This window comes from Penicillium arizonense (genome assembly GCF_001773325.1).
Source record: "Penicillium arizonense strain CBS 141311 chromosome Unknown PENARI_contig005, whole genome shotgun sequence".
Taxonomy (NCBI): domain Eukaryota; kingdom Fungi; phylum Ascomycota; class Eurotiomycetes; order Eurotiales; family Aspergillaceae; genus Penicillium; species Penicillium arizonense.
Window position 1 is genome coordinate 361,812 of NW_019173282.1, and position 14,301 is coordinate 376,112.

The following is a 14,301-nucleotide window of genomic DNA, read 5'->3' on the forward strand; positions in this document are numbered from 1 at the left end:
AAGACCGGAAAAAAAGAAACAGATACATATATAGTGCTCATCGCATATCAGTATACATTCAATCAACGACTGTGTCCCCCAAGTGTAATACTGATACATTTGTCCGGGGACGCTTGTATCTGAAATTACATATTGTTCGCGTATAATTTCCTGCGGATAAGACTAGGGACTATCTAAAGTATCCAGCGATAAACCTGAAAGATCTGGGTTTTATCAAATGGTTCGGTCAATCCTTGTTAAATGGCGTGAAGCATTCATCATGACATCCGGGCCTGGGAGAAGATTTAGTTGCATTTACTCCGTTTCGAAAGTGAAATTGCTTATTCTTCCCAGGACAAGCATGTGCTAGCGAAAGCGAAGTCAAGCTACATCAACAAGTCGATAGGATGTCGATATTGTACTGCATCTAAGAAACATTGCATTATCTAGCATACATAATGTCACATTAGCGCAGCGTTCATCGCTATATTTCAAAAGTCCGCTCGAATTAGCTCTTAAGAATATCACGATGTTTCAGCTACCATAAACTATCGGAAATTCTCTCCAGAGACTATTCAAGTCCCTGTCTGTCGACAAGTCGAAGACCTCGACCGCTGGGACCAATATTCAAATACATCAACCCACGGTCAGTAATCGCAACCAGCTCGTCTTCTTTGTCCGTGAATTTCAATTGGGAGCAGACCGCGTCTAACGGGATAACAACAGGTCGCAGCTCGATGAGACCTGAGTCGGATACCCACGATGGTGAATAGTAGCCGGTGGTGTTTCCTGCAATCACTTCATGTGGCTCCAGTGCCCAGACACGGAGCGTTTTCCAATTGGCAACGGCGATCCGAGTCCCGAGAGGTGAAGCAGCCACACGAGATCCGTGCGATGTAGTCGATTCTTCAAATCCCCCAAGCCGCGCCATAATCTGCCAATTATCAAAACGCCTTCCGCGGCCAAGATTAAAGATATGGTGACAGTGCTGGGCTCGAGGGAAGGCCTCAGACTTCAAAAGACATGCCACAGTCCATTTTTCGACCCGATGAGTAGCAATTCCGAAGGCAAGGTATTGCCAATGACAGCTTCCTCCCGGCAATAAATTATGGGATTCATGGGTACCAAAGAACGGAATCCCAATAGAGAATCGCAGTGAAAGCGAGTTTGAATATGGCACAATGCATTCATTCGCGCTCGGTGGCTTTGCCGGTCTCGACTGATGAGGAGCGTGAAGTCGTTGGAAGGATCCGTAAAGAGTTTGAGCCCTGTAGTGGTAGAGTAACTGGTGGCCTCGATCGTTGAAAGCCAACCTCACCGCGGGCCCTCTGCCCTGGAAAGGATCATCATCTGAGTCATGCCCGTCTGAACCTGCAAGAGAGCTGGTCGCATAAGCGGCATATCTAATTCTGCTTGCCTCATTCTTTGGTTTGGCATCTTCATTTGTGTCCCCAGCCTCCAGATCTTCCTCAATGGCCTCTCTGTCGCTTTCATCCTCCTCCTCTCCCTCATCAACCCAGGTGTAAAGTTCAACGTTATAATCGTGGGGATTCAATATGTGCTGCCATGAGATTGCGAACTGTCCAGGGGTAGCAGATAGAGCTAGAGGCCTGTAGTCGTGACGATCGGGGAAGGCACACATGCGAACAAGTAAAGAATCCAATTTATAATAGGTCATGAAGATATCTCCATGGGGATGAGACTGCAGCGCATGCTTGACAAATGGATGGTCGGTGTCAAGCTCTTGGTCGAGGAATGGCTTGAATCGATGCAGCACATAGATACCATTGTCGCCATCGAACGCGGTCCGAAGAACCTCGACATTTCCAATGTCTTTTCCTGGAGATTTAAATTCACGTTCATGAGTTAGGATCCCATTGCCAATATGAACCAGGTGAACGGTACTGTTGTCTTTGAAGACAAGCAGCGCGTTTTCGTCTATGGAATCTTCGAATGTTGATGCCCGGCTATCGATCACGTTTTGGAATTGATAGAGCTTGCGATCTGTGTGGAATTCGGCGCCATCTAGTTGCTCCAAAGATCGCTTCATCAAGATGCGAAACAGCTCTGTTGTCCGGAGAAGCTTGAAGCCATGCCCCGGGGTTTTGTGTAGTTGGAGCAGGATAACATCTCTGCTGCTGGATGCAATTTCAAAAAGCCTGCGACTCGCAAAAGCAGCTTGGAAATAGGCAGGGGTTTCACAGTGCCGAAGTATGAGTTGGACCAACTCAACTGGAAGACGAAGCATGGTGTGTGTGGAGCTTGAATGCGGTCAGCGGAGATTTATATAAAGCACGGGCTTTTGCGGGCTCTTTCAACAAACAACTAAATAAGTGAGAAGCAATGTGAAAGTGATACATCAAGTGTTGGATTGCCATGCAGCCCCTTTTCCTAGGCATTAGCAGAACTAGTAACTAGTTAAGTTACCTGGAAGCATCCATGGATAAACGAAGCCCTTTCTAAACATGATTTGCTGAAGTAGATTGTATAGATAATAATAAGGAATTAAATAGAAGCGAATAGATGCAATTGAATCTTCTACTAGGCTTGTATACTTGGTCTCACTGACTTGACTCTCTCAACCATTGTGGTCGACTTTCCAAATAGCTATACCCACACGCAGCGTCAACACACCTGGCAAGATTTCCAAAATAGAAGCTCTTGCCAGTGAGTCCAGGGCCATAATGAGCGTATTTCCCAGAGTTGGTCATAATTGCACTCTTGGAGCGGGGGATGGTTGGGTCGGTGATCATACACCAGCAGGTATCCGTGACGAACTGAACCCCGAATTCCTCCAGTTCATCAAGCAATCCGGCGTTGCAAACTGCACTGTAAGTGAATCTGGCGCATGTCACCACAATGGCGACATCTTTGTCCTTTTTGCGGCCTCGGCAGAGCCCACTGAGCGTTTGAATTTCGTCAAACGAGAAGTGAGGGTTGCCCAGGGACACCAGGTCAACTGGTTGGTCTTTTGATGCACTATTCAGTTCATCCCAGCACCCGATCAAATCACTCAGATGTACGCTGATGGAGCGTACGTCGGGACCTTTCGCAACCACAGCCCCAAGCTCCACTGCTTCGGGGGTGACACCAAGAATGTGAAACATGGGGGCACTTGATACCGTCGCAAATGCCGCCCCAAAGGCCTTCATATCATCTTTGGATGGAGCCAGCGATTTGATACCTACTATCACAGGGATTTGGCTTGGTGCCAAGGCTCCCACGCGGTAGCCGAGAAGAGGATAGAATGAATCGTCAATGTTGGCGTTCTCAATGCCCTCAACATTCACGATGAGTGAGGCCATCCTGTTGATTTGCACGTGTGGACCGCCTTTCGGGGCACGGCCAGTCAGGGCGACACATATATCGAGGAAATCAGGATATTTCATAGTTCTCGCCCCTAGCACACTGTTTGCATAGACGACGGCGTTGGACTCGGCCCAAGCAACTTGGTCCCCGAACTTTGGAGCACTGTCAAGTTGATATGGAGCACATGTGAAAGTTGAACGTGCCCCCATATCGGTATAGGCATCTGCTAGCTTCCCAGCTGCTGCTGTGAATTCCTGGTTGGCCCCTTGAACCTGGAACAAATTCTTGTCGATCGAGATGGAATTCAAAGATGTTGGAACCCTGACTTTGCCTCCCCGATCCCATAGATCTTCTGCGAAAAGAAGACAGCCTGGCCCAGTGTAGACGCATCCATCGACGTGGACCTGGGAGACGTCCATAAGTTCACTCACCCCTAGGATGCCTGCCATCCGTAGCACTATATTCATTGCTGCGCGGGAGGCATCGCCAAACTCGCCTTTCAAAAAAGCTCTGTCAGTATCCGAGAGTTCGACGTTGACAGATGCTCTAGTCAGGCTTGCGGTATCATTGGGCCAAGCTTTTGGGCCAACTGAGACTTGGCTGTTTCTGATATAAATGTCAGTGCCATTGAACCGGAGGATTTCGCGAAAGTCCTTCGGATCCAGCATCACAACGGGTATGGTCTTTCCAAATATCTCTTCAGCAACAATAATCCCGAGAACCAAAATGGTTTCCTGCCGCTCAAATATCATGGCTTTTGGTCCTTTGTCGTTGAGAAGCAGCTCCAACATAACCGCACTACCGGTGCAAGAACCGCGACCACCAGGAATTGCGAGGATATTGTCTTGAAGGCATTGACCACTCAACGGGTGGTGGCGGTCAATAATTTCGCTTGTCTGGGGGTTTACGCCACCCCAGAAGCTCAACTCCAGATCGCTTGCCATGAGCTTTCCTGATGCATCTCCTTTCACTTGCGCGGTGCCTTGGAAGACGCGCTCACCCGATGTTATTGCCATCTGGATAGTTTTTCGATAGTGAGCTGGTTTGCGTTATTGGGAGGTCTCTAGATGAAATTGTGGGATTGACTTGAAGCATCGGCAAATAAATAATGAGAAGAGTCGGATCTGCTAGCCGACGACTGTTACATCAACCCCAATCTCGTCGGCCAAGATAGCCGTGGTCCACGTAGAATGCGCCTATAGACTACGAAAGTCTATTGGAAGTGGTGAAAACAGATTCAATGCAAGCTGCAGAGATACTGGGTCAAAGACTAGAGTTTGGGGAAGGCGACGACAGGGTCATCAACTGGTGGGTTTGTCGCACCTCCGAATCTATTGTCACTCTACAGCTGATCTTGGCGAGGAGTCTTCTGAGGAAGGCCTTCTGATTAAACAAATGTTGAAGAGAAAGGCTCTGGTGAGACTACGTCTCAAAGGAGGAAAGGAACTTGTCCGCTAATGCTAGTAACTTGCTGTGCGCGGAAATAGTATAACCAGCGATAAAGTTACCGAGAGTGGTAGATTGATACAATATTATTCTATACACCCAGGTGCTGTATAACATGCCGAAGCAACCGATCATGACTGTCCTTCGCCGCCACCAGACATAGTGATAAAGAAGACGATGGGCAGAACCCACCAGTACCTAGATACCCAGCAATTAGCATGGTAGGAGATAGCATCGTTAAATTATCCCTAACTCACCTTTGCAAGAGAGACTTCTCCACAGGTTCCTCGGCGTTTCCACCATCAGGGTTAACAACCACTGGCCGGTTCAAGTGTGGCTGCACCCCAAGCTCATTCGAGACAAGGTCAACCTGGGCACCGGCGGCAGACCCCTGAGCAGCAGATGAAGCAGCTAGGGAGACATGGTAGACCTCATTGGCGGGACCGAGGTGGAGGCGGAATGTTGGTTGCTCACTGCCTGTTAAAGAGGACAACGACACGAGACTGCCAACCCATTGCTTGTTGTTTGTAGCTGTTGTCGTGTAGAGACCAACGCGCACTAGACCGTCGTCTTCGTTCTTTGGAGGGGTATATGAGAGCACGTCGGATTTCATCGAGGCCGGGTCATAGGTGACATGTGCGAGGACGGAGGGCTGCGTAGACCCCACGGGCCAGTAAAGAATATCGGTGGCAGGAGAAGAGGCATTGACAGAAACGAGGAGCGACAAAGCGCTGAGAATCATCTGTAGGAACCGCATGGCGGGGAATGGGGATAATTTGTCGGAGATGCTGGAGAGAGATGTTCGAGAAGACAGGCGGTCCGAGCTCCACAGCATACCTGAGAGTACATTAACTTACACGGCCGTGTGTACAAGTACATGTAGCGTTATTTATAACTACTTATGGCTGTGTGCGTATTGTGCTTGGCTTGTAGAGATTCATTTCCATGATTTTAAAAAGATACAGAGCAGGGATGCTCAATTTACAAATTCCAAACTATATGGTACATGAGAGTACCTCGCAGGGGCAGGCAATGGCGGGGAACTTATGTACCTCCAAGTACCACTCAAGTACCCCTAAGGTACCGGTCAGCACCGCTCCGTCACCCCACAGGAATGTGAGGCAAACGATGCTGTCATATTCAATACCCCTCGCCTCTCTCTCTTTTATATAGTGAGCTCAATTGGAAGCCTGAAGGTACTTCGACCTCAAATTGTCCTAGCTCCGTGATTCCCAAAGCTCTAACCCTGAGATGAAAACAAAAAGATCTTAGTTTCATACCAAGTACAGCCGACAAAATGGCCTCGCTGCCCTACCGTCGTGCATCCGTCCAGGCTTCCCGGAAAGCTTCCACTGACCCCCGGGAGGAGCTGGATGTCCACCTTGATCACTATATCGGCATTGATGTCGGAACTGGCAGTGCTCGTGCCTGTATCATCGATGCCAAGGGCGATATTGTGGGGTTGGCCTCTGAGAACATTGGCCTTTGGCAACCAGAGCATGGTTATTATGTAGGCAACCCTGCCAATTGGCACGCAATGAAGTATAGAAGCTGACCTGCTGTCTAGGAACAATCTACCTCTGATATTTGGCGCTGCATTTGTATTGCCGTCCAGCGTGCTGTGAGCCAGCACAATATCAACCCTGACACTGTACGGGGTATAGGATTCGACGCAACATGCTCCTTGTCTGTGTTCTCCAATGACACGGATGAGCCAATCTCAGTCACTGGTCCGAACTTCGACTCGGATCGCAACGTGATCTTGTGGCTGGATCACCGTCCCGTTGAGGAAGCGGCCAAGATAAACGCCACCAACCATAACCTTCTGCGTTATGTTGGCGGCAAAATGTCCATTGAAATGGAGATCCCCAAGGTCCTCTGGCTGAAGAACCACATGCCAGCAGAACTCTTCGAAAGATGCAAGTTCTATGATCTAGGAGATGCCCTTACACATATTGCCACCGGCAATGAGAAACGAAGCTTCTGTAGCGTTGTTTGCAAGCAAGGATATGTGCCTGTTGGTGTTGATGGGAGCGTCAAGGGATGGCAAGAAGATTTCCTGAATGATATTGGATTGGGCGACTTGACCAAGGATGATTTCAAACGCATGGGCGGAGTTGACGGGGTGGTGAGCCTTCCTTAATTGATAAGTAACTAATAACTGACCTCACCTTGAACAGAATGGTGATTACCTGAGTGCTGGTGAGTTGGTTGGCACTCTGTGTGATAAGGCTGCCGCCGATCTAGGCCTGCCAGCCGGTATTGCGATCGGCAGTGCTGTGATCGATGCCTACGCCGGCTGGATTGGTACCGTGGGATCCAAGGTCGATCTAGGATCAGGCAAATCCCTCGCAGAGGCACCGAAGCTCGATAGATCGGAGGCCTTCTCACGTCTCGCGGCTGTGGCAGGAACCTCGACCTGCCATCTTGCTATGTCGCCTGATCCCGTCTTCGTAAACGGTGTCTGGGGTCCGTATCGGGATACCATTCTTCCCGGATACTGGATGGCTGAGGGTGGACAATCAGCCACAGGCGAGTTGCTCAAGCATGTCATTGAAACGCACCCGGCCTTCCAACAGGCCCACTCAATCGCCGAGTCATACCATACCAACATCTATGAGTACTTGAACGAGCACCTCAAGGAAATGGCACACGACCAAGGTGCTCCATGCGTATCCTACCTCGGACGCCACTTCTTCTTCTATGGTGATCTATGGGGTAACCGCTCACCCATCGCCGATCCAAACATGACAGGGTCGATCTTCGGCCTAACGAGCGATAAATCAGTAGATGGTCTTGCAATTTACTACTACGCCACTCTCGAGTTCATCGCGCTACAAACCAAGCAGATCGTCGAGACAATGAACAAGGCAGGCCATCGTATCGCCTCGGTGTTCATGTCAGGCTCGCAATGCCAGAACGATATTCTGGTCAACCTTGTTGCATCAGCTTGTGAAATGCCCGTGCTAATTCCTCGGTACATTCACGCTGCGGTGTGCCACGGTGCTGCCATGCTAGGTGCTAAGGCTGCCAGTGCTGATTCCCAGGGTAAGACCGAAGATCTGTGGGATATCATGGACCGGATGAGCAAGCCTGGCAAGAAGGTGTTGCCGACGGAGGATGCGAATGAGAAAGCTTTGCTCCGGGTTAAGTATGAGGTCTTCCTGGAGCAGTGCTTCAAGCAGCAGAAGTACCGTGGGATGATTGATAACGCTGTGGGCGCGTGGAACTCCACCTAATTTTACATGACGACCAAGACGAATTTTCTTTCTTTAAAATGCCAAAAAAAATTGAGTGATTATATACTGGGATTTCGGGTGTCATCAGTCATTACCGCAGGATCAAAATTCAAGGATAAAAATCCTCAGATACAATTTCGAAATAGTAATGCATGTAAACGTAATATCTAATGCAGGACCCGAACAGTTCAGATCAACAAATATGTGAGATGACCCCAGGGCCATCCTAGAAACGCATGACAGAAAAAGTTCGCTATGCTAAATTGGGTCGAGACAAATCTCGACAACTATTCAGATCAAACAAAAAAGCTACCGTCAGTATGTACTTTAATTAGTAGGCCTCCCCACCTCTTGTTCGGCCAATCGTGTAGAACTTCTCGGCGCTGCTTGTGCCGCCCAGAGCGAGAGTATCAAACCGGTCTACGCCCATGCTGTCTATGTTAACATAGCCTGACATGTAGAAGCCAAGAACAACGACGAAGTAGGTGAGAACGAGAATGGAGCCCTTGAAGTAATTGCTCTTTCCTTCACCGTAGACATATGACAACAGGAACACACACAGAATAACGGTGATCATGTCCCATTGAGGGAAGATCAGGCTGTTGGAACAAAGTTAGCCAAGGAAGATAGAAGCGGGACCAGGAAAGATGATCTTACTTGAATGAGTGGCTGACAAGCTCAGATGGGTCCAACATGCGTCCATAGAATGCACTGAAAAGAACCACAGCGGGCACCTGTAACAGACAGACCTGCAGTGCATAGGCGGAACCGATTTCCATCGACAATGCAATATTGCCATTCATGGCAAAGGAGATGGCGTTCTGTCCACGAGTTAGTCAAGAATTAAGAAGTTAGTTTAGCATAATGTCAACATACCAAGAATTCTGTGGTATTGGGGACCAGTGCGAAAAGAGTAATACCGAGGAACTTTTCGTCAATGTCCACGCTCTCCAAGACAACATCAACCGTGTTGACAAGGATCTCAGCGATAACTGCATAGAGGAATGTTGCTCCAAGAAGAATGATAGAACTCTTGGCTTTGCTCCAATTGGGTGCATCATGTCCTCCACCGGCCTGGGCAGCCTCGACATTCAAACCAATATCCTCAAGCTCTTCTCCAGGGGTACGAGGCTGTTCTGCTGCTGCACGGCCAGCCTGTCGGTTGGCAGAACTCTGAGCAGGGGGCTTGCGGCTTCGAGTTGCATCCCGGGCAGCCACTGCCGCAGCTGTCGCTGCCACTTCAGTAACTTGGCGTACTAGGCGTTCGTTGTCTTCTGTGGATAGACCACCGACAGCCTTTGGCCCACAGTTGTCGTCGCCGCTAGACCGCGGTGGTACCAAGTGTGGAATGTTGTTTCTTGATTCTGTTCTTGCTTCACCTTCCGCCGGCTCCCAGTTGCCTGTGTCATTGTCCTCGAACCCGTAGTGCCTCAGGGACTGGCCTAGGATTCGCTTGTACAACTGGGATTCACGGATTGAATCCTTGCTTCCAGAGACAGCACCGGAAGCTTCGGGTTGACCGCTCGGGAATAAGAGGTGCCTTGGCTCATAGAAGGATGACTCTTGAGTGGCCTGAGCATTCTTCTTCTCTTCCATTTCAGTTGCCCAGATGAGAGCAGCATGGGTTCTCAGAGTAAACCATAAACCGATGATGTATGACAGGAATAGGAAGACAGCGGCGAACCACGCATATGGTTGCACAGCTTTTTGGAAGAACTGGTCGTTAATAGCCGCCGTCTGAGAGAAATAACAGCGTCGACAATCCCGGCTCTCGGAATCGATGGAGTTGACGCAGGAGTGGCAATTTAGTTCGTGCTATACACTGTCAGTTTGATTCTCGTTTGAAGAAGGGAAATCGGAACTCACACTGCCATAAACCTGATAGAAGAGGGTGGGCCCAAATGCAGCAATCACCGCAAACAACAGCATTGTCGAGGTGACACCGGCTGATTTCACATTGAACCGTTGAGTCTTGCGCTTAATAGCACCGAAGCACATGGACAAGCCAGGAAGGAACAAAATACCAGCAAAAATACTGCCGATAATGCTTCCCTCAACAAGCTGAGCTTTACCTTCGGTCAAGGCAACACAATACAGATACACTTCTACAACAGTGGAGAAAAAAGCGTTGATGGCAGCACCCAGGCCCATCGAAGACTGTGCAGAAATCGAGGCGACGGCTTGCCCAATGAAGTAGGCCAGAGGGATGATGGAAAGCAGAGCCAGAGTGAATATTAGCCCCGGATGCGTGATCCAGTTCTCCAGGCCCAAGAATTTCCCAAGGAAGAAATAGTCGACGATTACAAAGACGACCACACCAAGCAAGTTGATCAGGAAGATGTTCGTTCCATCAACAGTGTACTTCCAGTACCTGGTTCCCGCTGCTCGGTAGGTGCAGAGCAGGATTGAAGACGAGGAAGTAGTGCTCGATCTAGCATAGGTGGTATCGGAATGGAAGGACAGCGCCAAAGGGTGCCTGCGTAGATGGCTCACTAGAGTGATCGTGACGCGCCCCATGGGAATCCAGAAAACCAGCAGCCAGCAGGTGAGCGACACCAGAAGCATCAGTGGTCCGACGAGGAAATAGAAGAACACGAAGAAGACGACCCGACCCAAGGTCCATTCGCCACGCCCGAAAAGGCGACGTTTAGAGTGGGCCAACTGAAAGTCATCATGCTGTCCACGTTGGGGTCGTCCGAGCAGACTGTCCTGCTCACCGGCTGAATCGACGCTGTTCCTTCGTCTGCCGACGAGTGATCGATCCCTGCGAGGCCCAAAGAACAGACGGCCATGTTCTAGATCTCCATTCTGCCATTGCTCATATTCGCTGATACTGCGTCCCTCGCCTTCGTCCTCTTCGGCATAATGCTCGTCGGTCTCTAGAAGGACAAACGACCCAAAGGGGTAGAGCAGATATCGTGAAAGACCCGCAAATACTCTTCCGTATGCCATAGCACTCGATGAGTAGGCAAAGAAAAAGCATGCAACCGCAGCCAGAAGAGCAACAAGGGCAAGCCACCATCCAAAGAACAAAGACCACAACAAGTTAGTCAAGAACAGCATGGGACTGACACGGCCGCCTGGTGAAGAGTGAATATCTCCCTCGGCGGTCTTCTCTACAGAGCGACTCTTTTTATACAACGCAGGCTTCCAGATCCTGATACCAAATGGGTGAGTTTCGTTGATGGCTTGCTGACGATCTTTGAGGGTGAAGCTCTCCGCGTCACTGGCAGCGTCTTCATCATCTTCCAACGTTTCGGTGACCTCATCATCATCACTATCCATCCCACTATTCTCATCAGCCTGGCTAAAAGAAGGGATTTCTTCGTCGACATCTAACCCGGGATCGGGCAACCCGCTGTCATCTGGATTGTAACTCTCTGACTCCCCTCTCGCAAGGGGACTGGGCCGAGCACTGAGACGTCGCCTGAGGGTCGAGCTTTGCGTTCGCAAGGGGCGTATTCTTGGGGATGTTTGCGTATTGGGGCCCTTCATGGCCATGTATTGGTGGACCTCGGAGACATCATCGTCCGTCGAGAACTCCTGCCCCTTGTGGGGGATTTGACGCTTGGAAGACATGCGTCGCGAGACCGATGGTTTGCGAGGTCTATCGGGGTCGGCAGACGATTGGTTTGTGAATACGCGACTCATCGTTTCTTCTTGGCCGTCATCGAGACGCGCCTCTGGATTTGTCGCTTCAAGTGAAGACGAATCGAGTGTACCTGCAAATCTGGATCAGCTCAAGTCATGGCCACAGGTTACACCAAGACGAACGTACCGTATGTTCTCCGACCAGGTGCAGATGATCTCACTGGAGGAACCGCCCTGGGGGTCGGGGTCTCACTTCCCATTGCTGCAGATGGTCGCGTTGACTCGGAAGAGTCAGTGTTCCCTTTATCCGCCATTGCCAAGTGATTTGGCAAGATCACAGACAACAAACAAACACAGATTCAAAGACACAAAAGATGCGGTGTCAAAAGCAAGTAAAAACGACTAAACACTTGGAATCTCCAGTGACATCGTTCAAGTAGATCTAATCGAAACACAAAACTCGAAAGATGAAAGTTCCATTAGCTGAGATGCATACAGGGTCAGGGCCAGGACAGAGCCCGAGAGTAATAAGAAGAGGAGAATGGCACTTTGACCGTTGCCTTCTTGCGCTTTGTACTTTCTCCTGCTGATGACCCGATCATCAGGCAGCTCCGCGCCCAATCAAGCTGACGGGTGACTAAGCCTACGAGGGAGCTCTCAACCGTGGGGATCGAGGCACTTGTTTGTCTTGTTTGCCTGGGTGGTGTAGTTTGCATGTTGGCGCCTGAATTTTGAGGAGTATTTTGTCTTAGTCAGCCGCGGCGAACAGGTGCGCGCAGCTTCACGTACAGCTGGACTGCTCAGCTCTCCACACCCCAGCTTCAATTTCTTCGTCTCCGACCCGAACCATATCCCCCAGACGCTTCCTCGATATACTCTCTTTTGGACAGATAACGAAAGGTCTTTTCTTTTGCTGCATCCGCTCCGTGAAAGACGGGCAAGCCCTTGAGTCTCCATAGCGTCATCACCCCGTTCGCCATCATGGCTTTGGACAACTACTATCGAAATAAGATCGAGGGCATGAAACTCGAGATTATTCAAGGCCAAGCTGTTCTACGACGATTAGAAGCCCAGCGCAATGACTACAACTCGAGAGTGCGTCTACTGCGTGAGGAGCTTGGGTTGCTGCAACAGCCCGGCTCGTACGTTGGTGAAGTGGTGAAGGTGATGAGCACCAAGAAGGTTCTGGTGAAGGTACACCCGGAGGGGAAATACGGTAGGTTTCCATGTCATTGTCATTGATGACTCGCCTTATGCTAACGTTACGGTCTACTTGTAGTGGTGGATATCTCCGACGGTGTGGATATTAGCAAGCTCACCGTGGGCAAGCGAGTCGCTCTTCTGTCTGACTCCTACAAGCTGGAGAAGATGCTGCCTTCCTCGGTCGACCCCCTGGTGTCTCTCATGATGGTTGAGAAGGTCCCCGACAGTACTTACGACATGATTGGTGGTCTGGATCAGCAGATCAAGGAAATCAAGGAAGTGATCGAGCTGGGTCTCAAGCACCCCGAGTTGTTCGAGTCGTTGGGTATCGCACAGCCGAAGGGTGTTCTGCTCTACGGCCCACCAGGAACCGGAAAGACCCTGCTCGCTCGAGCAGTCGCTCACCACACCGACTGTCGATTCATCCGAGTGAGCGGTTCAGAGCTGGTGCAGAAGTACATTGGTGAAGGTAGCCGAATGGTCCGTGAGCTGTTCGTCATGGCACGAGAGCACGCACCTAGTATCATCTTCATGGATGAAATCGACAGCATCGGTTCAAGCCGGATAGACTCAGCTGGAGGCGGTGACTCTGAAGTTCAGCGAACCATGCTAGAGTTGTTGAACCAGTTGGACGGATTCGAGCCAACGAAGGACATTAAGATTATCATGGCCACCAACCGACTGGACATTCTCGATCCAGCCCTGCTTCGGCCTGGGCGCATCGACAGGAAGATCGAATTCCCCCCACCATCGTCAGTCCCCCATCCCTGGCAACCCTTTCTGATGCTAATCTTATTTATGTAGGGTCGAAGCTCGTGCTGACATTTTGCGGATCCACTCCCGCTCGATGAACCTGACCCGTGGTATCAACTTGACCAAGATTGCGGAGAAGATGAACGGGTGCTCCGGAGCCGAGCTCAAGGGTGTCTGCACCGAGGCAGGCATGTATGCACTGCGTGAGCGTCGGGTGCATGTCACACAAGAAGACTTTGATCTGGCCACTGCCAAGATTCTCAACAAGCACGACGACAAGGAGGTTGCGGTATCGAAGCTATGGAAGTAGAGAAGCCTCGCAGCGGGGTGGATCTGATCGACGACATTGTATCACTAGTTCTAATCCTACCCTGATCATTCTCGCCCCAAACCCAATGCATTGTGACGACGTGTCTAAATCCCATTCGGGTGTACGGAGTAGAGGTGTAACTATTGTCCTTGGCAGCGTACTTGCCTAGAAACTACTATCTTTCGGTAGTACAATATTGGGGCCTATGATGTACCCGGGCCCTAAAATTGGCCGCAGGATAAATTGCTTTTCCTGGGATCAAAAGGAGAAAGGGATGAAGCAATCTGCATCCGCAGGACTTGGCAGCCCATCAGCCTATGCTCAATCGCGTATACAGTAGCTCAGCCTCGATAGCAGGACTTGGCAATGATGTTGCGGACCGTGTAGATCCTCAGGGAGACAGGGACCAGCATTCGCTTGGCGCGGAAATCGCAGTCCGCGAGATCCCTAGCTAACGTCTTGGCAGACTCC

General features: G+C 50.2%; 6 protein-coding genes across 6 annotated transcripts; 2 read left to right on the forward strand and 4 right to left on the reverse strand.

Moving 5' to 3' along the window:
• Positions 1–550: 550 nt before the first annotated feature.
• On the reverse strand, positions 551–2,227 carry PENARI_c005G03963 (F-box domain protein; the record flags this gene model as incomplete). The annotated part of the gene is made up of 1 exon (XM_022629689.1): positions 551–2,227. One exon carries the CDS (start codon positions 2,225–2,227, stop codon positions 551–553), a length of 1,677 nt encoding a protein of 558 aa, XP_022490534.1.
• A 159-nt stretch (positions 2,228–2,386) lies between these two features.
• Positions 2,387–4,304, reverse strand: PENARI_c005G12502 (aconitase family protein; the record flags this gene model as incomplete). Its single annotated transcript, XM_022630088.1, has 2 exons — positions 2,387–2,393; positions 2,614–4,304. The coding sequence occupies 2 exons, from the start codon at positions 4,302–4,304 to the stop codon at positions 2,387–2,389; spliced, it is 1,698 nt and encodes a 565-aa protein (XP_022490292.1).
• A 561-nt stretch (positions 4,305–4,865) lies between these two features.
• Positions 4,866–5,491, reverse strand: PENARI_c005G11619 (uncharacterized protein; the record flags this gene model as incomplete). The annotated part of the gene is made up of 2 exons (XM_022630054.1): positions 4,866–4,932; positions 4,992–5,491. 2 exons carry the CDS (start codon positions 5,489–5,491, stop codon positions 4,866–4,868), a joined length of 567 nt encoding a protein of 188 aa, XP_022490420.1.
• A 540-nt stretch (positions 5,492–6,031) lies between these two features.
• On the forward strand, positions 6,032–7,973 carry PENARI_c005G10622 (FGGY-family carbohydrate kinase; the record flags this gene model as incomplete). The annotated part of the gene is made up of 3 exons (XM_022630012.1): positions 6,032–6,244; positions 6,302–6,862; positions 6,915–7,973. 3 exons carry the CDS (start codon positions 6,032–6,034, stop codon positions 7,971–7,973), a joined length of 1,833 nt encoding a protein of 610 aa, XP_022490456.1.
• A 331-nt stretch (positions 7,974–8,304) lies between these two features.
• Positions 8,305–11,878, reverse strand: PENARI_c005G10976 (calcium/hydrogen antiporter; the record flags this gene model as incomplete). Its single annotated transcript, XM_022630024.1, has 5 exons — positions 8,305–8,572; positions 8,631–8,794; positions 8,850–9,788; positions 9,840–11,695; positions 11,752–11,878. 5 exons carry the CDS (start codon positions 11,876–11,878, stop codon positions 8,305–8,307), a joined length of 3,354 nt encoding a protein of 1,117 aa, XP_022490597.1.
• A 667-nt stretch (positions 11,879–12,545) lies between these two features.
• Positions 12,546–13,830, forward strand: PENARI_c005G06636 (proteasome regulatory particle base subunit RPT6; the record flags this gene model as incomplete). Its single annotated transcript, XM_022629810.1, has 3 exons — positions 12,546–12,780; positions 12,844–13,519; positions 13,572–13,830. The coding sequence occupies 3 exons, from the start codon at positions 12,546–12,548 to the stop codon at positions 13,828–13,830; spliced, it is 1,170 nt and encodes a 389-aa protein (XP_022490187.1).
• Positions 13,831–14,301: the final 471 nt, after the last annotated feature.